At 39.4% G+C, this 19,818-nt stretch overlaps 1 protein-coding gene across 1 annotated transcript in view; it reads right to left on the bottom strand.

Moving 5' to 3' along the window:
• Positions 1 to 4,187: 4,187 nt before the first annotated feature.
• The window catches only part of coro2bb (coronin, actin binding protein, 2Bb), a 22,260-nt gene continuing 6,629 nt past the window's right edge, over positions 4,188 to 19,818 (bottom strand). Inside the window, exons 3-13 of the mRNA XM_079604010.1 lie at positions 18,875 to 19,075; positions 14,561 to 14,677; positions 13,686 to 13,835; positions 12,916 to 13,080; positions 11,924 to 12,040; positions 11,715 to 11,819; positions 11,063 to 11,159; positions 6,503 to 6,615; positions 6,019 to 6,109; positions 5,802 to 5,935; positions 4,188 to 5,495 (exon numbers count right to left, since the gene is read on the bottom strand). Of these exons, the coding sequence (XP_079460136.1) occupies positions 5,376 to 5,495; positions 5,802 to 5,935; positions 6,019 to 6,109; positions 6,503 to 6,615; positions 11,063 to 11,159; positions 11,715 to 11,819; positions 11,924 to 12,040; positions 12,916 to 13,080; positions 13,686 to 13,835; positions 14,561 to 14,677; positions 18,875 to 19,075 (1,410 nt within the window). The 3' untranslated portion in view covers positions 4,188 to 5,375. The remainder of the gene's footprint in view (positions 5,496 to 5,801; positions 5,936 to 6,018; positions 6,110 to 6,502; positions 6,616 to 11,062; positions 11,160 to 11,714; positions 11,820 to 11,923; positions 12,041 to 12,915; positions 13,081 to 13,685; positions 13,836 to 14,560; positions 14,678 to 18,874; positions 19,076 to 19,818) is intronic.

Genomic DNA, 19,818 nt, shown 5'->3' with positions numbered 1-19,818 from the left:
CCATGTTGCTTAAACGTTGTTAGAAGGTCGGGTATGTTGTGCCAACGTTCTGTGTTTGCTGGGGTGTTCCTTTAAGAGATGGTTGCCAAGAAACATAAAAATCAAAACATTTCTCTAGTCTTAGACGAGTATCAACCTACTGAGAAATTCCTCAAACAGCCTGTTGAACTCGACTTGCCCTGTCATTCTTCCTTGGCTGTTGAAAATATTCCCAGTAAAACCTTTTCGCACCTCATAAACTGTTTTACACAGTGTCAAGCACCTCATATTCACTTTTAAGACAGGTCTGCTGAACGGCCTTCAAATAAACCTAAAGATGGTTTGCTAATAGGGGTTACGAGAAAGTATATAAACTTTAAATTCAAGTTGAACAAATGTGTGACATTTTAACTCGACGTCTCAGAAATGGCTCGGCAAATCAAATCAGACTGAGGACATTTGAATCAAACTAATCAAATTAAATGACGCGCAACCATTATTATTTCATCAGCTTGTAATTTGAAGGCGGTGAGATGATCTTTATAGGCTCATATGCAGATTAGCATATTCTTGGATGCTTGTGAAATAGTACGACGAAAGAAGGACACACGATAACGAATGTGGAAGTCTGTAGAAAAAACGTTTGTGCAATAGATTTTAAAGGAATTGTTCTTAAAAGTAACAAAAATAACTGCATAAAATATAATGCTGATTCCTTTTATATTTCATGTATTGTTTTCGCATTAGATTGATGAGGTAAATTCTTATTCCCAAGACTGAGGGGACATTAATCTTTCCTCCAGCGCCTTCAACAGTCGCTAAGATTGATATTGCTTAAGCGTATTACTTCAATTATGCTGTCTAGCTGGGTCTGAACAGTTCCCCATGATGCAATGCGTCAATCACTTGGTCATTATTTCTGCCATTACCAGACGTCTAATGACATTGATACATTGTCATAATCTTCAAACCGGCCGAATGAAAGCCGATCGCGCTAACCCTGGCCATTGCGCATTTTCAATCCATTTTTGACAGAAAATTAAGTGCTGTGCCTACATTTATGCATGAACAATATGGCTTCGTTTTTTTTCCTCCCTCAGAACAGATGAAGCCATTATCCAGCCCGTCTCATACCTAAAAGCTCACTAACTCATTACAAAGACATCATGACATCTTCTGCAGTCACAAAAATCGATTACACCAATGTAAATGTCTTTTTCTTGGCGGACAGTGATCATATTAACTCTGGAAAGCAGAATAATGTGTGCCTGAGCGACACTAAAGCAGCAACACTTCCAGTTTCTAGCCTTTCATCAGTACACCATTAAAAAGTGCCCCATATTAAAGGATCAAGCACTGAAGGTGTGATGGCACCTATAGTGTTCCTGTTCTTCTTCTTCCGCTCTGAAAGTCAACGGCAGCCCATAGAATCGCTTGCGGGAAAGTAATGAAATTTGGTGCACTGATAGAGAACACTCTGAACTGACACCATAGCAAATTTGGAGTCTCTAACTCAATCTGTCTAGCGCCACCAACTGTCCAAACATACACGCACGTTTATATTAATAACTTGAACCGCAAGCGCTAGAAACAAAATGATTTTTTCCTCTGATTTCGTGGCCCAAGACGATTTTGAGTCCCGCAAAATTCACTAAAATTGAATGAGATTACCTTCATGATTACCCATGCTGACAAGAGTTGTGGAATTCAAGTTGATTTGTCAAACCGTTCTTGAATAATGCGCAAACAAATTCGACAGAGCACGCCAAAATGAACGCAAGGCTATATCTTGGCAACGCTTTAGCGTATCCTGACCAAACTTGGTGTGTTATGACAACCATGACCTTAGGCTACCTGCACAGTTTCAGCACAGTGCCATCTAGTGGTCAGGAGATATGAAAAAAAAGCATACAGAGAGTTGAACAATACCCAATTTTCCAATATCGGCCATTTTTAATTTTGTCATAAAATGCTGAATTCATTGGCGTATCGGTACGAAACTCGGTATGTGTCTTCGGGCACCATGCCCTGAAGATACTCAGGGCAGCGCCACCTCGTGGTCAAGAGTTATAGTTAAATTTCCAAAAATATTAATAACTTTTAATTAAATTAGCCTATTGTAAAGATTGGGTTAACGATTTTGCCATAGTTGGCCAAACTTCCTGTACGCCATTTTGACTTTCTTTAAAAACCTAGTTTTTCGAACTCCTCCAATACCGTAGGTCCGATTTTCATCAAAATCGGATTGTATCACCTTCAGACCATGCCGGCAAAAATTTATGGATTTTGTGTCGATAGACAAAACTGTTTTCATATCAACAAATTTGATGGCATGATGTTAAAACGACTTATTGTGCCTTCTTTGTGCTTGGCACATAGTTTGATATTCGTTTTTTTAAACTGTTTTGAATATTTAGATATAGCCTAAAATGTACTTAGCATCTAAAATAGCATGGTGAAGGAAAAAAATCTGAGATGGGAGGAAAAATTTTCAACATTTTTTTTTTGCAAAGTTTTGCAAGCGAACGCAAAGTTTCTCATTGGACGCAAAACATTTGTGAGCGAACGCAAAAGCATTAAAATTCCTCCCATCTCACATTTTCCCACCATGTCTCTTTAGGCATTCCGTAATAATGCAATACAGAGTGGCTAATAAATCATTTTTTTTCTAACTTATGTTATGCCGTGAGAAGCTACAGAAAACATCACGTGAGTGAACTGTCCAAGTGAATCGCGATAGAAAATTCACTGTGGCATGATTGCTGAAATATTATCAAAGAAATGTATCTCAGGTCGTTAATCTCTGGATGTTTACATGCTAAAATAACACCACAAATAAAAGGAATAGCTCAAAAAACATTAGGCTCGATTCTTCAGTAAATTTGTTATTTCGGTTTGTTTATCACGCAAATCCTTAAAGAGAAAAGGGATGCAAAGTTTTACATTGAAACATTACTTTTAACATTTTTATTTCGCATCCCAAGGCCCAATGCACTCGTAGCTTTTCTTAATGACCCTGATATAATGATAGCTCTGAGAATAAAAGATATTGCTGATGTTCATCTTCTGATATTGGATTCCAGCCTCAAATATTCAACTGGAGGTGATTTCATTCTGGCCACAGAGAGACAAATGACAGAAATGTCTCAGTTTTATGTGAAACCGGAGCTCTATCGTTGACATTTTCTGCAGATCTTTGGCAGATGTTCTCAAAGCGCTTTGGTCGTGTTTCAGGACACATGCTGTGGGAGGTTACAGACGTTGCATGACTGTTTACAAGGATCTGTCATTCATTGTAAATGAGGTGAGAGATCCACATTCAGGCCACGGATCCTGGAGGTAAATAATGGCTTTTGGGATCTTTTCGTTTGAACCCTGTGAGTGGGTGATTTTTCTCTTCTCAGCTTTAAAGTCCTCCTGTGGTGAAAATAAAGCTTTTAATGTCTATGTAGTGTTTTTAATACGCTTTAAGACAAACCGTGTGTAAATTCATAAGTCGACAGCATTGCTGAGTATTTTCTGCTTAAAACTGCAGTGAACCAAAGACAGTCTCAAAAACACGGTTCGGAATCGCTGGTGTTTCCGACGTCACAAACTACCTTGTAACCAATCAGATCAACGTGTGATCGTCAACCAGTGGATCTCTGAGTGAGTGAGCGAGTGGAGGCGGGGCTCATTTGCATATTCATAGAACCGTGCATACTAAATGAGACAAGGGTGTCGAGTTACATTAAAGCTGTTTTAAGGCACGAATAAAAAAAATTTCAAGGAATAAAATATGTCATTTTGGTGATCAAAGATGAGTTTTAAGGGATACAATTATTGACTACAGGGGGACTTTAACAATCTGGTCGTGGTTTACTAACGCTACAGAAAATTTAAAAAGAAATAAATCTCCCCACATGCAGTACAAATTCTTTCCGAACTCATTTGTAGTAAACATGAATGAGTCACTGTTTGTGCTGAAGAAACGTAATGCTTATTTGATTAGTGGCCCCTTGATTTAGTACTTCCATGTATTTGTTTTGTTTTCTTGGTAGTTAATGTGGATTATAGACAGTTAAGTTTACCATTTGATACAGTGATCGCATTTACCAGTCCTGGTTAGGACTTGCACAACTACTCACACAACTATGTTTATCAGCTTCCAGAAAAGCATTAGAGTAACTTGTAGGCTAAGTAGTGGAATAAGGAAAAGACTCCATGATAATGTGGTTGAGCAATATTTTATTTCAAACATGTCATACTTACAAATATATATGTACCGGCAATAATGACAAAGGCAATCATTGAGTATGAACACGTGTTTGTAGAGCAGATTGAGAGTTTGAGATGAAGGTCTTTGCAGTTTGTGCTTTCCTCTAGCGCCATCTTCTGGCAGAACTTCATAAGCAAATCTGCTTCTTAACAATATTTTTTTTTTTTTATTCAAGCAACATACATTTTGTACAAATACAAGTATTAAACATTATGCATATACATTGTGAATGGACACATCAAGACTTAATTTGTACATTTGTATCTTAAAGGAACAGATTACCAAAATCTGAAAATTCATCATTTACTCAGCAACATGCCATCTTAAACCTGTATGAGTTTCTTTCTTCTGTGGAACACAACGAGAAATTAATATATTTAACAGACTGTGATAAAATAGTCTATAATGAAAGTAAATGCTAAATAATACCGCAAAACTCTAAGACATCAATTCCAGGGAGTTCAATCAATTCCAAAATATCTGAAAATACTTTAATCAAGATGCATTTACTAGATGAGTAATATAATATAATACAATAATAAACTTTATTTTCTATAACGCCTTTAAAAGTAGCATCTCAAAGCGCTTCACAAGAATAGAAACATGATAAAACATACAATTATACAAACAATGCATTAATGACAGAAAAAATAAAATAAAAAAACAAAAATAAAAATATATCATAAATGCTATGAGTAAAATGCTATAAGATATTATATCTTGTTTTATGGGGGGAATTAAAATGAAACAAGTTTTTGCTTAAAACAAGTAAAATGATCTGCCAATGTGGAAACAAATGCTTAATTCAAACGGAAACCAGATTATTTTCTGACCCCATTGGCAGATAATTGTTCTTGTTTTAAGCAAAAACTCACTTCATTTAGATTTTAAATGCATCTTGATTTCAGAATTTTTAGATATTTGGACTGGAAACAAGAAACCAATACTGAGTAAGAAAAGGGTAAAAATAACAGCATGGGAGTGAGTAAATAATGACAGAGATTTCATTTTTGGGAGAACTAGCACTTCCAAAAAAATCACATCCATCTTCAATAAATTAAAAAATAAATCCATAAAATCATAATGCAACAAGAATTTCCTCAGTGTGCTCCTAGCGGTCTATGTGCTGTGTTTGTCGTCACGTGTTCCTCAAGTTCTTGAGCTCCAGCTCCAGTTGTCGGATCCTCTGCTCCCTCTCTCCCAGTTGATGTTTGAGTTTCCTCACCTCGTCCTGCTGCCTGTAGACCGTCTTCAGCAGCTGGAACATACACACACACACACACACACACACACACACACACACACACACACACACACACACACACACACACACACACACACACAATGTTTTTTATACTGAACAAACTTTATATTATCTCCCCTTACACAGCCCCACTCTCTTACTCACACACACACACACACACACACACACACACACACACACACACACACACACACACACACACACACACACACACACACACACACACACACACACACACTCACACGCTCTCTCTCTCTCTCTCTCTCTCTCAGTCACACACACACACACACACACACACACCTCTCTGTCTGTGTTTGGAGAAGTGTTTTCCAGTAAGTCGATGCCCTTCACATTGCGTCTGTCTCGTCTCGATGCTCTGAGTCCTGCTGGATTTGGACGTTTATATGCTTCTTTAAGAGAAATTAGCACTGGCCCTGTACAAACACACAGATGCATTTACACACACACACATCTGTGCATTAATGAACTCAGATCATGTTTATAATAAAGCCGTCACCCCTGTCGGTGCCACTGAGCCACTCCTCAGCCGACAGAGCCGACTCTGAGCCCGCCGTCATCGGGAACACATCCTCCTGAAACGACTCCGACTGCAGCACACACACACACACACCACAAAAGATCTGTCAGTGTGTAATGGCTTCATTTCAGTGACTTTGAATATTTCCCCACCAGCTTTTTTTTTCATTTTCACAAAACTTTCAAGGCCTGAACATGCAATATATCCAAAGAAAGAACAGAGCCTCTGCTTTTAAACAACAGATCCCGTCAATACCAGAGAAGTGTTGTGTCATAAATACATGCTCGCACACACACTTGCACATAGACACACACACACACACACAGTCATAAATTACAGAAAATGTAATCAATGGTGGGGAAAGAGTTAAAATCCACTTGACATAATTTCTATAAAAATAATTTCACTCAGAGAAGCGTCTCATTTCATCTAAACCCATGTTATAAATCTTGGCCTCTCTCACCCTGCGCGGGACGATCATGGAAATCGGCTCCACCATATTTTTCAGAGTCACCAGCTTATAAAACCTGAAGATCTCGCAGTCACCCACATCGACCCCGCGCTTGGGCATCACACCTGCATGGAAACATCAGATCAGACTCGTTCACCTCCACCTTTATATCACAGAAGCACTAGGATAAAAGTTTATAGTTCGGATATAAACACTGATGTCCACGAAAGCGATCAAAATAGAGCAAATCACCTTTTGAAAGTAAAAGCACTTAAAATAAGGATTACATCATTACACCAGTAGGTGGCGACAAGTGACTGTTAAAAAAAATAGATATACCGTATTTTCCGGACTATAAATCGCTCCGGAGTATAAGTCGCACCAGTCAAAAAATGCGTCATGAAGAGGAAAAAACATATATAAGTCGCACTGGACTATAAATCGCATTTATTTAGAAATTTATTTCACAAAATCCAAGACCAAGAACAGACATTTAATCTGGAAAGGTTATTCAGCTCCACAACAGAACACAGAACAACAGGCTGAATAGGTGACCGGCATGTTAGCGTAACACATTAACAGTTATTCAGCTGCACAATAGCATAAAGAACATATACCAGAAGCTGAATAGGCTAAACTAACATTAGCCAGCGAGTCCAACAAGTTACCGGTAAGCAAGTTCACCAAGCTCCCGATCTCATCACTCAACACTGAATCCACTGAATTCATCCTCGGTGTCGCTTCTGAACAACTCCGTCAACTAGAGCGCCCTCTCGCGGCTGTAGACGGTAATGTTTTCTCTTGGTTCATCTCAGTCAGCATGAATTAATTTTGATATATAAGTCGCACCTGACTATAAGTCGCAGGACCAGCCAAACTATGAAAAAAAGTGGGACTTATAGTCCGGAAAATACGGTAATTCACTCAAGTGATTAGTTAAATAATACTGCTTCATCCAGAAATGAAACAAGTTAAAGTCCCCCTGTGGAAAATCCCGTTTTTTATGTTGTTTATGTGTCTATGTGGTGTTTTTAATATGCAAACCGTGTGTAAGTTCATAAGTCGACAGCATTGCTGAGTATTTTCTGCTTAAAACGTACTCGGTTACTAACGTAACCTCGGTTCTCTCTAGAAGAGGGAACGAGTACTGCGTTGAAAGACGCTACGGGAAAGATTTCTTTCACGAGATATGAAGCCTAAAAATTCATCCTTAATTTTGTAATATTGTAAAACGCATTTCTGCAGCATACAGCCTTAGGCGGACCAGCTCGCGCGCCTATTGGCTGCTCTGCCAGAAAAGCACAGCCTATGCGCGGCCTCAGTGACGCTTGACCCAATGAGGGCGCTTCGCGCCCTCTGCGTCACCTCCCGCCGAAACGGGCGTGGTCTAGGCCTATAAATATGCAGCATAGCTGTCCCCAAACTGATTTTCGCCACTGAAGCGACGCACTGGCATACAAGTGCCTACACCAAGGGTTTATATGGAGAGCGGCTAGAAATTAGCATCATCCCTTCATATTAGTGCCCCTGAGGGCATAATAACATATATATGTAAATAAATAGACATATATGAGGGGTCATAGCATGCTCATGGGACACAGTTGTCAGTGAGTGATGCTTAAAACGTTAGATGACCTGGGCCGCAGCGCAACGCTCTCACTGAGAGTGCCTGCAAATCCCCTACGCGCTTCACTGAAGCGAGAGCCAAAAGAAACACGGTCTTGAAAGACAAGTGCTTCATGTCAACTGAGTGAATAGGCTCGAACGGGGCCCCTTTCATGGCATTCAGTACCGTAGAAAGGTCCCAGATGGGGACTGAAGGAGGTCTGGGAGGATTCAGCCTCCTAGCTCCTTTAAGGAAACAAACAACCAGGTCGTTTCTGCCCAGTGAACGGCCAAGCGTCGGATTAACGAACGCTGATATGGCTGCCACATAGACTTTGAGCGTGGATGGGGTTCTACACTTATCCAATAGCTCCTGTAGGAAGGAGAGAATCTCCGTTTCCCAGCACTGCAGGGGTGACAGACCTCGGTCTGAACACCAACCAGAAAACACAGACCATTTAGAGGTGTAGAGCCGCCTAGTGGACGGAGCTCTAGCCTGCTCGATCGTGTCTAGCACTCCCTTCGGGAGGTTAGCGGGTACCCGTTTATGGCCCACACATGTAGTGACCAGAGTTCTGGGCGAGGATGCCAAATCGAGCCCCCGGCCTGCGAGAGGAGGTCCCTCCTCACTGGTATCGGCCACGGGGCAGTGCTCTTCAGCTGCATCAGAACTGGAAACCATGGTTGGTTCATCCAGTACGGAGCAACGAGTAGCACTGAGCATCCGCTTTCTCTGATTCGCTCCAATACCTGAGGCAGGAGTGAGACAGGAGGAAAAGCATAAAGCGGACGGCGGGGCCAGACACTGGCCAGCGCGTTCATGCTCTTTGAAAAGAATTTCGGGCAATGAGCGTTTTCCTGGTTTGCAAACAGGTCTATTTCCGCTCTGCCGAACGTCTTCCACAACAGTTGCACTGTCTGTGGGTGTAAAGACCACTCTCCCATCGGAACGTTGTTCCGTGAGAGTCTGTCTGGGCCTACGTTCAGGTGCCCTGGCACATGCATTGCTCTCAGCAAGCGCAGGTTGTGCTGGGCCCATACCAGGATGCGTTCTGTCAGCCTGAATAGGTTTCGGGATCTTACGCCCCCCCTGGCGGTTTATGTAGGCTACTACCGACATGTTGTCCGAACGGACCAGGACGTGGTGTCCCTTTATCCGAGGACAAAAGCGCCTCAGCGCAACGTACTCTGGCTGAAAATGGCGCTTTCCAGGACTTCGCCACCTCTTCGTGTCTGGAGGGCGGTGAAGCGCGGTCTCCGGAGAGGAAGCAGCCATCCAGCCGGTTGAACGCAGGCTCTTCGGGCGTCGACCAATCGAGGCCGAGGCTCGACACGGCCTGTGATAGCAGACGCATCAGCTCTGCCTCGATGCTGATCTTCCCTCCTCGGCGTTCCGGAACAGCGGGGGAGGGGAGGTCCACGGAGCTCGCCCATCCCTCGCTTCCCGAAGCGAGAAGAGAACAGCAGTCGTCATCCCCCTCGGATAAGGCTTGCTGGTCGTCGTCCATGACAGACAAGGCGGCGGGCAGCGGCCGTTGTCCGTCGGTGAGCGACTCCAGTGAAGCAGTCGGAGAAGCTAGAGGCGGCGGCGGCGAGCTTCTCGTGGTGGAGGGAGGTTCCGGAACCCGCTGAGCGCGGCGCTTTTTACGGCGCGGCGCTACAGGGGGCGATGGAGCAGCTTCGGCGAATGATGCCAGGCGAGTCCGCAGAGTCGCGATAGGCATCATATCGCAGTGATGGCAGCCGCCATCAACGAGAGCGATAGCTGCATGTTCCTCGCCCAAGCAGGAAGCACACAGCACGTGGTGGTCCCCGTCGATTCCTGCGGCTCGGCAAGAGCCGCAGGAATTCCGAGGCATCTTTAAAATGACACTCAAACTCTTTTTGTGATAGAAAAAGTGTGTGACGCAGCAGCGAACACACACACAAAAGCAGTAAAGGATATAATCCACGCCGGAGAAGCGCAGCAGGGAACGGCGGCTGAAGGCGGCGATGACCAGCGGCTTCAGGTAAGAGGCGCGTCCTGCTGAGGTGCTTGAATCTGACGGCTGTGGCGGCTCGAATCCAGTCTACGATGCGTGTAGCTTCGTGAAGAATTAGAAAATCAGTTTGGGGACAGCTATGCTGCATATTTATAGGCCTAGACCACGGCCGTTTCGGCGGGAGGTGACGCAGAGGGCGCGAATCGCCCTCATTGGGTCAAGCGTCACTGAGGCCTCGCATAGGCTGTGCTTTTCTGGCAGAGCAGCCAATAGGCGCGCGAGCTGGTCCGCCTAAGGCTGTATGCTGCAGAAATGCGTTTTACAATATTACAAAATTAAGGATTCATTTTTAGGCTTCATATCTCGTGTTAGAAATCTTTCCCGTAGCGTCTTTCGACGCAGTACGAGAGAACTCTCGTAAGAGAACTGCAGTGAACCAAAGACAGTCTCAAAAACACGGTTTGAAATCGCTGGTGTTTCTGACGTCACAAATTACCTTGTAACCAATCAGATCAACGTGTGATCTTCAACCAGTGGATCTCTGAGCTGAGTGAGTGAATGGAGGCGGGGCTCATTTGCATATTCATAAAACCACAAATACTAAATGAGGCAAGGTGTCGAGTTAACATTCAAACTATTTTAAGGCATGACGACATTTTTTTCAAGGAAAAAAAACATTTAAATATGTAATTTTGGTGATCAAAGATGAGTTTTAAGGGATAAAATTATTGACTGCACGGGGACTTTAAGTATTTATAAGTGAGTCATTGAATCATTCATTCAACCCGACTTTAAAAAAAAAAAAAAATTAAATTAATTAAACATTTTAGATAAACTGCAGCAATTTACATTTAGTCAGTAATTACGCTATTTTGTTTAATTGTCCGTTCAGAATCGTGAACAACATTTATTTGAAACAAAAAAATTGCAATTCTCGCTGTGACCCGAATGGTGGCGCTCTACGTCCGGCGATGCAGGAACTCACCGAGACCCTTCTGAGGAGCCGGAGACCTGAACTCCATCAGCAACTGCAGGAACGGCTTCTCAGGACCGACCTCGTAATACCGGATGTTTCCGTCGCCCTGTGGACGCCAGACCATCTCCACAGTCAGATTACACATGCAGTTCTGCACGTTACCACGTAATTTACTTTGCACAAGTGTAAATAGTTTGTTAGATGCTATATATAAATACAATTTGCATCTCAGTGTATTGTAGTAGATTGTAAAACGGTATGCAATACAATACAATTCTAGAATCGAATACTTGAGGTCAGGAACCGGATACTTGTTATAAAATTAAAATTTCGATTCCTCTTATTGATTCTCTTATCCGATACCTTATTGAAATCGAAATTAGGAATAAATAAGAATCAGAATCGTTAAAATTTAAACGATGCCCGACCCTATCAGTGTATATGATTATTTATTAAAATCCTGCTTAATTGGGACATTACTTGTTCCTGTCCCATTAAAAACTTTCAGGCACCGTTAGGCGCTTTATTTCCACTTTTCACATTTTTATGTGGGGTATTTTGAGCTAAAACTTCACACACACACTCAAAGACTTATTTTACATTGTGTGAAAAGGGCATTATACCACCCCTTTCAAAAAAGATTTGCACTTGGCTCGCTCACCTTCCCCGCCAGATAGATCATGTGTGTGTCGGGATCATAGAACGGGAAGAGGACTCCCGACAGCCCATCGATCTCTTCCTCCATGACGGGTGCAGACAGGTCCTCCTATACGTTTAAACAAATGTCCAGATTAATCTGTTGACTTATTCTAGTCGGCCTAGAGACACAGAGGATGACGTCTGGAAGGCTGTCAACCATTTAGACCCTACCTGATCCCATAATGCAATCTGTCTGGTGTTCCACCTGGAGACGCCCGTGGTGAGGACTCGCTTCAGATTACCCAGAAACACCACGCGGTTCACTCTCGTGTTCTTACAGTCTGCTTCCTGTTTGGATGTACAACTTATACATAACTAAGCAAACAGGTTTGGTTAAAATATAATGTAGAGTTCAGCTTTAAAATAAATATAATTGTATCAATTTATTAGTATGTGGCTAGTTTTTAATTTTATTTTACATTTTTGTGCTCTTTAAAATGCACAAAAATAAAATCAAAATGCTTTTATTTGTTCCATTTCTTATATTGTAATTTCTTTTTACTTGAATAATAACTCGAAAAACCTGAAGCAGTGTTTGATTAATTGGGAAATATTATAATATTATAATAAAAAGTCTTAATAATAGTAATATTTTATGCTATAATATAACATTTATATTTATATTTCAATATTAAATAAGTCAAATAAATTCTAAAATTTAAAATGGTAAAACATTTAGCAAAATATAAATATATATAAATAAATATAAAATAGATTTTTTTTTTTTAATGAAAATATAGACACTATATTTTTTATATTTATTATAAAAACAATAATGTGTATACCGGTAATAATTCAGCGACACCAAATACAAACATAACATTTATTTTCGACAAAATATATTTAATTAAAAAACTTTTTCATTTAAAAATAGTGTACAGTTAATAATAATATATAATATAACAATAAAATATAAATATATATTTTTTATTCAAATTATATATATAATTATATATATAATATATTATATATATTAAACAAATATATTGTTTTATATTTAAATATAAAATATTTTAATTTATATATATATATATATAAAATAATTAATTATTTAATTATATATATATATATATATATATATATACACACACACATATTACATACATGTACATACATACATATATTAACATTGGCGTGTGCTGGTATGAGGAGTCTGCACTCACCTGAAGAACTTTCCCTGAACGTGGATCAATAATCCGCAGTTTTTTATCCTTACAGCTGGTGGCCAGTAAACTTCCATCGGTGTTGAAGGACATACAGAGGACCACATCTGGATGGCTGTCAATCATCTTCACAGCCACGCCCTCTTCCAGATTCCAAATCAGAATCTGTTCCGTCAACAACAAAAACATCACTGTTGTTTAGTCATTCAGTTCTCTGCGGGTTAGGGTTGTCTTGGTCAGTGTTGGGGAACGTTACTTTGAAAAGTAATGCATACATTCCATTACTCCTTTAACTAATTGCGGTACTTTTGCTACTTTTCAAGAAAAGTAATGCATTATTTTTTATAGGCTTTTTTTTTCTTTTTCTTTTTTTTTAACAAAAAAGTGCTATTTTTTGGCAAATGTAAGGCCCTTTCACACCAAAATTGAAATAATAAGCCTCAGGCTGATGACCAACCAACTAGTAGTTTCAGTAATAATAGATTTTATTCATTTTGAGGAATATTTAATCTTTTTTGTGAGTAAATGCATGCACACATTTAGTCTAGAACTACAATAACCATCATGCTCACACACAACGCCTCTGGACAGGAGAGCAGTCAGGCAATAAATGGGAAAACAAAGTAACTTGCATTTCTTATTTGAAAAAGTAACTCAAAGCAATTACTTACTTAAGTAATGCATTACTTTACTAGTTACTTGAAAAAGTAATCTGATTACGTAACTCAAGTCACTTGTAATGCGTTTCGCCCAACACTGGTCTCGGTCACCTTGCAGTCGTATCCGGCGCTGAGCAGGATCCCGCTACAGGAGGGGTGCCACTCAACAAGCCCCGCCCTCCGGCTGTGGCCAATCAGGATCATCAGAGCTTCGGTCATGTTCCTCTTCAGACCGCCCTCAGGAATCTGCCAGATCCTCACCTGAGGTTCGAAAGCCAAGGGAAGACTTGTTTCAGGATTATTAGATAATATTAGATGCCAGATGATGAGAAGTGTATCTATGTATCCTCTTTTAATTCCTTTTATACAGGTTTTCATTTTCCTTGGTTTTATTATTTTCATTCCTTTCTGTGTAAGGCACTTTGAATTACCGTAATGTATGAAATGTGCTATATAAATAAACTTGCCTTGCCTATTATATTTATCCCTGGTCAAGGCTGCATTGGCATCATTATTAGTGACCCTGGATCACAAAACCAGTCTCGAGTCGCACGGGTATATTTGTGGCGATATCCAACAATACATTGTATGGGTCAAAATGATCCATTTTTCTTTTATGCCAAAAATCATTAGGATATTAAGTAAAGATCATGTTCCATGAAGATATTTAGTAAATTTCCTACCGTAAACATATAAAACATGTATTTGTGTGAGTGAATGCAGCACAATCGTGAACATAAATGCACAACTTTAAAGGAGATTTTCTCAATGTTTAGATTTTTTTGCATCCTCAGATTCCAGATTTTCAATAGTTGTATCTTGGCCAAATATTGTCCTATCCTAACAAACCATACATCAATGGAAAGCTTATTTATAAATTTTTCAATTGATGTATAAATCTCAATTTCAAAAGATTTACCCATGTGACTGGTTTTGTGGTCCAGGGTCACATTTATCACCGTGTTATCAACCGTGTTATTTCTCACCGTACAGTCCTCAGAGCTGGACGCGATGACGTTGTCCATGAACGGACTCCACTTGATGTCCATCACGCTGCCCTGGTGGCCACACACCTTCGGGTGATGAGGGTCTATTCGCCCTGGCTGAGAGAAAATGAGCTCACATTTGCAAGTTGTCACACAGGACAGGTATGATGATTTTGAGTCAAACATTTTCACTAGCAGTTGTTTTGTATGTTGGTGACAGTTAAGGCCTAGATGGTTAAAATTAGAATATTTTATTTCAAACTTAACATCCTCATATGGAATTTTTATCTGTTGGTTAAAAAGTGAACATAAAACACTGACCTACGTTAAGACAAGAGTCACTCAATAACAGTTGGGGCAAGTTGTCACGTACGTTTTAACTGCTGTAAATGTAGACATTGGGCCCTATCTTGCACCCAGCGCAATTGACTTTGAACACAGACGCATGTATCATTCCTATTTTGCACCCGCGCACAGCGGACTTTTCCCTCCACAGAACCACGTCAGTAAATTAGGGAATGAACTTGCGCTCGCGGGGGCGGTTCAGCGAAAAGAGGAGGCGTGTTCCGGCGCAAAACTTCCATGGTGCTATTTTCCAGTTTTAGAAAGCAATTGGGCCACTGACCAGGAAAAAAACAGTCTAAAGACAGTGGCGCGTTGCGCGTTAGTGATATGGTATTTTAAGGGCGCGTGCTTGGCCATAATGTAGCGTGTTAACGCGCATCCACTTTGATTCTCTAATATAAACAGACGCAGCAGTTTTCATTTTTGCAAATCATACATTATTACAAGGAAAAATATTAACACACGAGGGAAATCATTGTTGTGTCTGTGAAGATGAGAAAAATATCTATCTAGATTAAAAATAATAATAATCTAGATTAGGCTACACATTTACCCAAATTATACGCCTGTTTAACCGAAGCGAATTTGGGTGGGTTTCTCCCATCATCCCCAATGTCACTTCTCTGTGTTTTACGGTCCTGACGAGAACGTCGCTCTCCTCGGCTGTGAACCGCTACTGGCGTGCGCTGGCAAATCCGCCGTTATAATAGCGATCCACCATGGAACAAGCGCGCCGGCTCTTAAGGGAATGTGAGAGGACGCTCTGATTGGTTTATTTCACGTTATGCCCAAACCACACCTATGAATAATGAAGCTACCTCAGACCAACCCTTTTTACATTTGCGCCAGGCGCAAGAGTCATTTATCCCGCCGGTATAATAGCAACAGCGCCGGGATCCGCCCACAAAGTTACTTGCGCTTTGCACTTTGACACTTGCGTTTCAGATCGTTAAAATAGGGCCCATTATAATTAATTACTTTCTTTTGATCAAAACAATGATGTTATTTATTTATTTTTTTGCATGCTGTTTTTCTTTTTTTTTATATTTCAAGGAGTATTCTTTTGCTTTTGTTTTATGGATTGCTTTGGTCAAAAACGTACTTGATTAATTGACAATAACATATTTTAAATACGCATATGCTGCACAAGATGGCTTGATATTTAATATTTACAAATAAATTATATATTTTATATACACCCCATCTTAAAATTATACACTAGTAAAAGTGTAACAACTTGCCTCAATTTTATTTACATATGTAAATACTTTTTTCTTTTTAAAATTTTCTTGGCTGCAGTTCTTATTTCTACCAGAATGTGGCGATACAAACAAACTATCCGTGTGGTTCCACAGAAATCTGAGCAGCCACACTACCCAAAATAAAAGCATTTAATTCACTACACCGTCTTTAGTTCCATAAAACACATTCCTGATGTGCTTTTTGTTCCAGTAGAGTTTGTGTATGCTTGAGGACTGAACTAACTAGTATCAGAACTCTAACAGAGGACTGATTGTGTGTCTGTACCAGTCACATGTGTCTCCATCTCTCACTCCCAGCCTGACATTGATATCAATACATCCTCCAAACACTGAACACACGTGTCTGAACACACACGCTTATGGATTACTGTCTCTAGTGGCATTTGCACATGATCTCTGGTTAAACAACATTACTGTGATGGTACTAAGACCAAAACCTTGGCACAGTAATGCTTTAACTGGCTGGATGGTTAAACTAGTTAATTTTAGTATCCACAGTATGATTATGCTCAAGTTGGTTGGTTAAACTAGTTAGTTTTAGTATGCACAGTATGATTATGCTTCAGTTGGTTGGTTAAACTAGTTAGTTTTAGTATCCACAGTATGATTATGCTCAAGTTGGTTGGTTAAACTAGTTAGTTTTAGTATGCACAGTACTATTATGCTTCACTTGGTTGGTTAAACTAGTTAGTTTTAGTATGCACAGTACTATTATGCTTCACTTGGTTGGTTAAACTAGTTAGTTTTAGTATGCACAGTATGATTATGCTCAAGTTGGTTGGTCAAACTAGTTTGTTTTAGTATGCACAGTTTGATTATGCTTCAGTTGGTTGGTTAAGCTAGTTAGTTTTAGCATGCAACGTATGATTATGCTTCAGTTGGTTGGTTAAACTAGTTAGTTTTAGTATGCAACGTATGATTATGCTTCAGTTGGTTGGTTAAACTAGTTAGTTTTAGTATGCACAGTATGATTATGCTCAAGTTGGTTGGTCAAACTAGTTTGTTTTAGTATGCACAGTATGATTATGCTTCAGTTGGTTGGTTAAGCTAGTTAGTTTTAGCATGCAACGTATGATTATGCTTCAGTTGGTTGGTTAAACTAGTTAGTTTTAGTATGCAACGTATGATTATGCTTCAGTTGGTTGGTTAAACTAGTTAGTTTTAGTATCCACAGTATGATTATGCTCAAGTTGGTTGGTTAAACTAGTTAGTTTTAGTATGCACAGTATGATTATGCTTCAGTTGGTTGGTTGAACTAGTTAGTTTTAGTATGCACAGTACGATTATGCTTCACTTGGTTGGTTAAACTAGTTAGTTTTAGTATGCACAGTATGATTATGCTCAAGTTGGTTGGTCAAACTAGTTTGTTTTAGTATGCACAGTATGATTATGCTCAAGTTGGTTGGTTAAAATAGTTAGTTTTAGTATGCAACGTATGATTATGCTTCAGTTGGTTGGTTAAACTAGTTAGTTTTAGTATGCAACGTATGATTATGCTTCAGTTGGTTGGTTAAACTAGTTAGTTTTAGTATGCACAGTATGATTATGCTCAAGTTGGTTGGTCAAACTAGTTTGTTTTAGTATGCAACATATGATTATGCTTCAGTTGGTTGGTTAAACTAGTTAGTTTAGTATGCACAGTACGATTATGCTTCACTTGGTTGGTTAAACTAGTTAGTTTTAGTATGCACAGTACGATTATGCTCAAGTTGGTTGGTTAAACTAGTTAGTTTTAGTATGCAGAGTATCATTATAATTCACTTGGTTGGTTAAACTAGTTAGTTTTAGTATGCACAGTATGATTATGCTCAAGTTGGTTGGTTAAACTAGTTAGTTTTAGTATGCAGAGTATCATTATAATTCACTTGGTTGGTAAAACTAGTTAGTTGTAGTATGCACAGTACCATTATGCTTCACTTGGTTGGTTAAAATAGTTAGTTGTAGTATGCACAGTATGATTATGCTCAAGTTGGTTGGTCAAACTAGTTTGTTTTAGTATGCACAGTATGATTATGCTCAAGTTGGTTGGTTAAACTAGTTAGTTTTAGTATGCAGAGTATCATTATAATTCACTTGGTTGGTTAAACTAGTTAGTTTTAGTATGCACAGTATGATTATGCTCAAGTTGGTTGATTAAACTAGTTAGTTTTAGTATGCAGAGTATCATTATAATTCACTTGGTTGGTAAAACTAGTTAGTTGTAGTATGCACAGTACCATTATGCTTCACTTGGTTGGTTAAAATAGTTAGTTGTAGTATGCACAGTATGATTATGCTCAAGTTGGTTGGTCAAACTAGTTTGTTTTAGTATGCACAGTATGATTATGCTCAAGTTGGTTGGTTAAACTAGTTTGTTTTAGTATGCAACGTATGATTATGCTTCAGTTGGTTGGTTAAACTAGTTAGTTTTAGTATGCACAGTATGATTATGCTTCAGTTGGTTGGTTAAACTAGTTAGTTTTAGTATGCAGAGTATCATTATAATTCACTTGGTTGGTAAAACTAGTTAGTTGTAGTATGCACAGTACCATTATGCTTCACTTGGTTGGTTAAAATAGTTAGTTGTAGTATGCACAGTACCATTATAATTCACTTGGTTGGTTAAACTAGTTAGTTTAGTATGCACAGTATGATAATACTTCACTTGGTTGGTAAAACTAGTTAGTTTAGCATGCACAGCTTCAGGTGGTCGATCAGTTAACTCTACCTTATGAAGTGGGATAACGATGAACGCTCCTCCTCCCGCGCTCTCTGTGACCACGGCGAGGAACTTGGGGTTAACGGCACAGAAGTGGTTGTCATGGACGCTGTGAGTGATGGGAATTCCCTCGTAACACTGCTCCCGGCTTCCTACTTTTCCATAAACATGCCGGAACTTTGAGCTTCTGTACGTCGAGTGCCACGACATCTATAGAAGACGAACACAGCGAGAAACCACCAGTTACCAGCAAACACTTATCAGACTAAAAGACACAGACTAAACCAGCAGCGTTGATAATATATATCACACATATATATATACACATATACAGTCAAACCAAACTTCATTCCGACACCTTACACATTTCTCATATTATTAGTTTATTCACTATAGTTTAGAAAACTGTAATAAAATATGAGCAGAACTCAGTTGATATTTGACTGGTTTTGTCCATCCTTCTGTTAGACTGTCTCACACATGAATTATGTTGAATATCTGTCAGCTGTTCAATTTAACTACACAATTAGATAATACCAGTTTAGCTCAACCAGTTACCAAGCAATGCTTCACTGTGTTCAGTCTGTGTGTAAAAAGAGCATTAGCAATTAAAGAAAAACACTTCAGCAAAACATGATCAGCTCAAAGTGTCCGAATCATTTTTGCTCCCAAATTTTTATAAATGTTACTGGTACTCTTAGAAGAAAAGGTTCTATATAGAACCTTAAAAGGTTCTATAGGCGCTTTGTATTTGGAACCCCTAAAAGGCTCTATACAGAACCTTTTCTTCTAAGAGCTGTATGAAGAATTTTTGGGTATAATATCTCACAGTTTACTTTATTTTGCTCTCCTCACTTACATAAATGAATTATAGTGTCCTGCACACACACTAGTAAAAAAAAAAAAAAAAATTATATCTGGTGTCTGAATCATTTTTGGTTTGACTGTATATA

The sequence above is a fragment of the Phoxinus phoxinus genome (genome assembly GCF_949152265.1).
Source record: "Phoxinus phoxinus genome assembly, chromosome: 25".
Lineage (NCBI taxonomy): Eukaryota > Metazoa > Chordata > Actinopteri > Cypriniformes > Leuciscidae > Phoxinus > Phoxinus phoxinus.
This window is presented reverse-complemented; position numbering and strand designations above follow the sequence as displayed.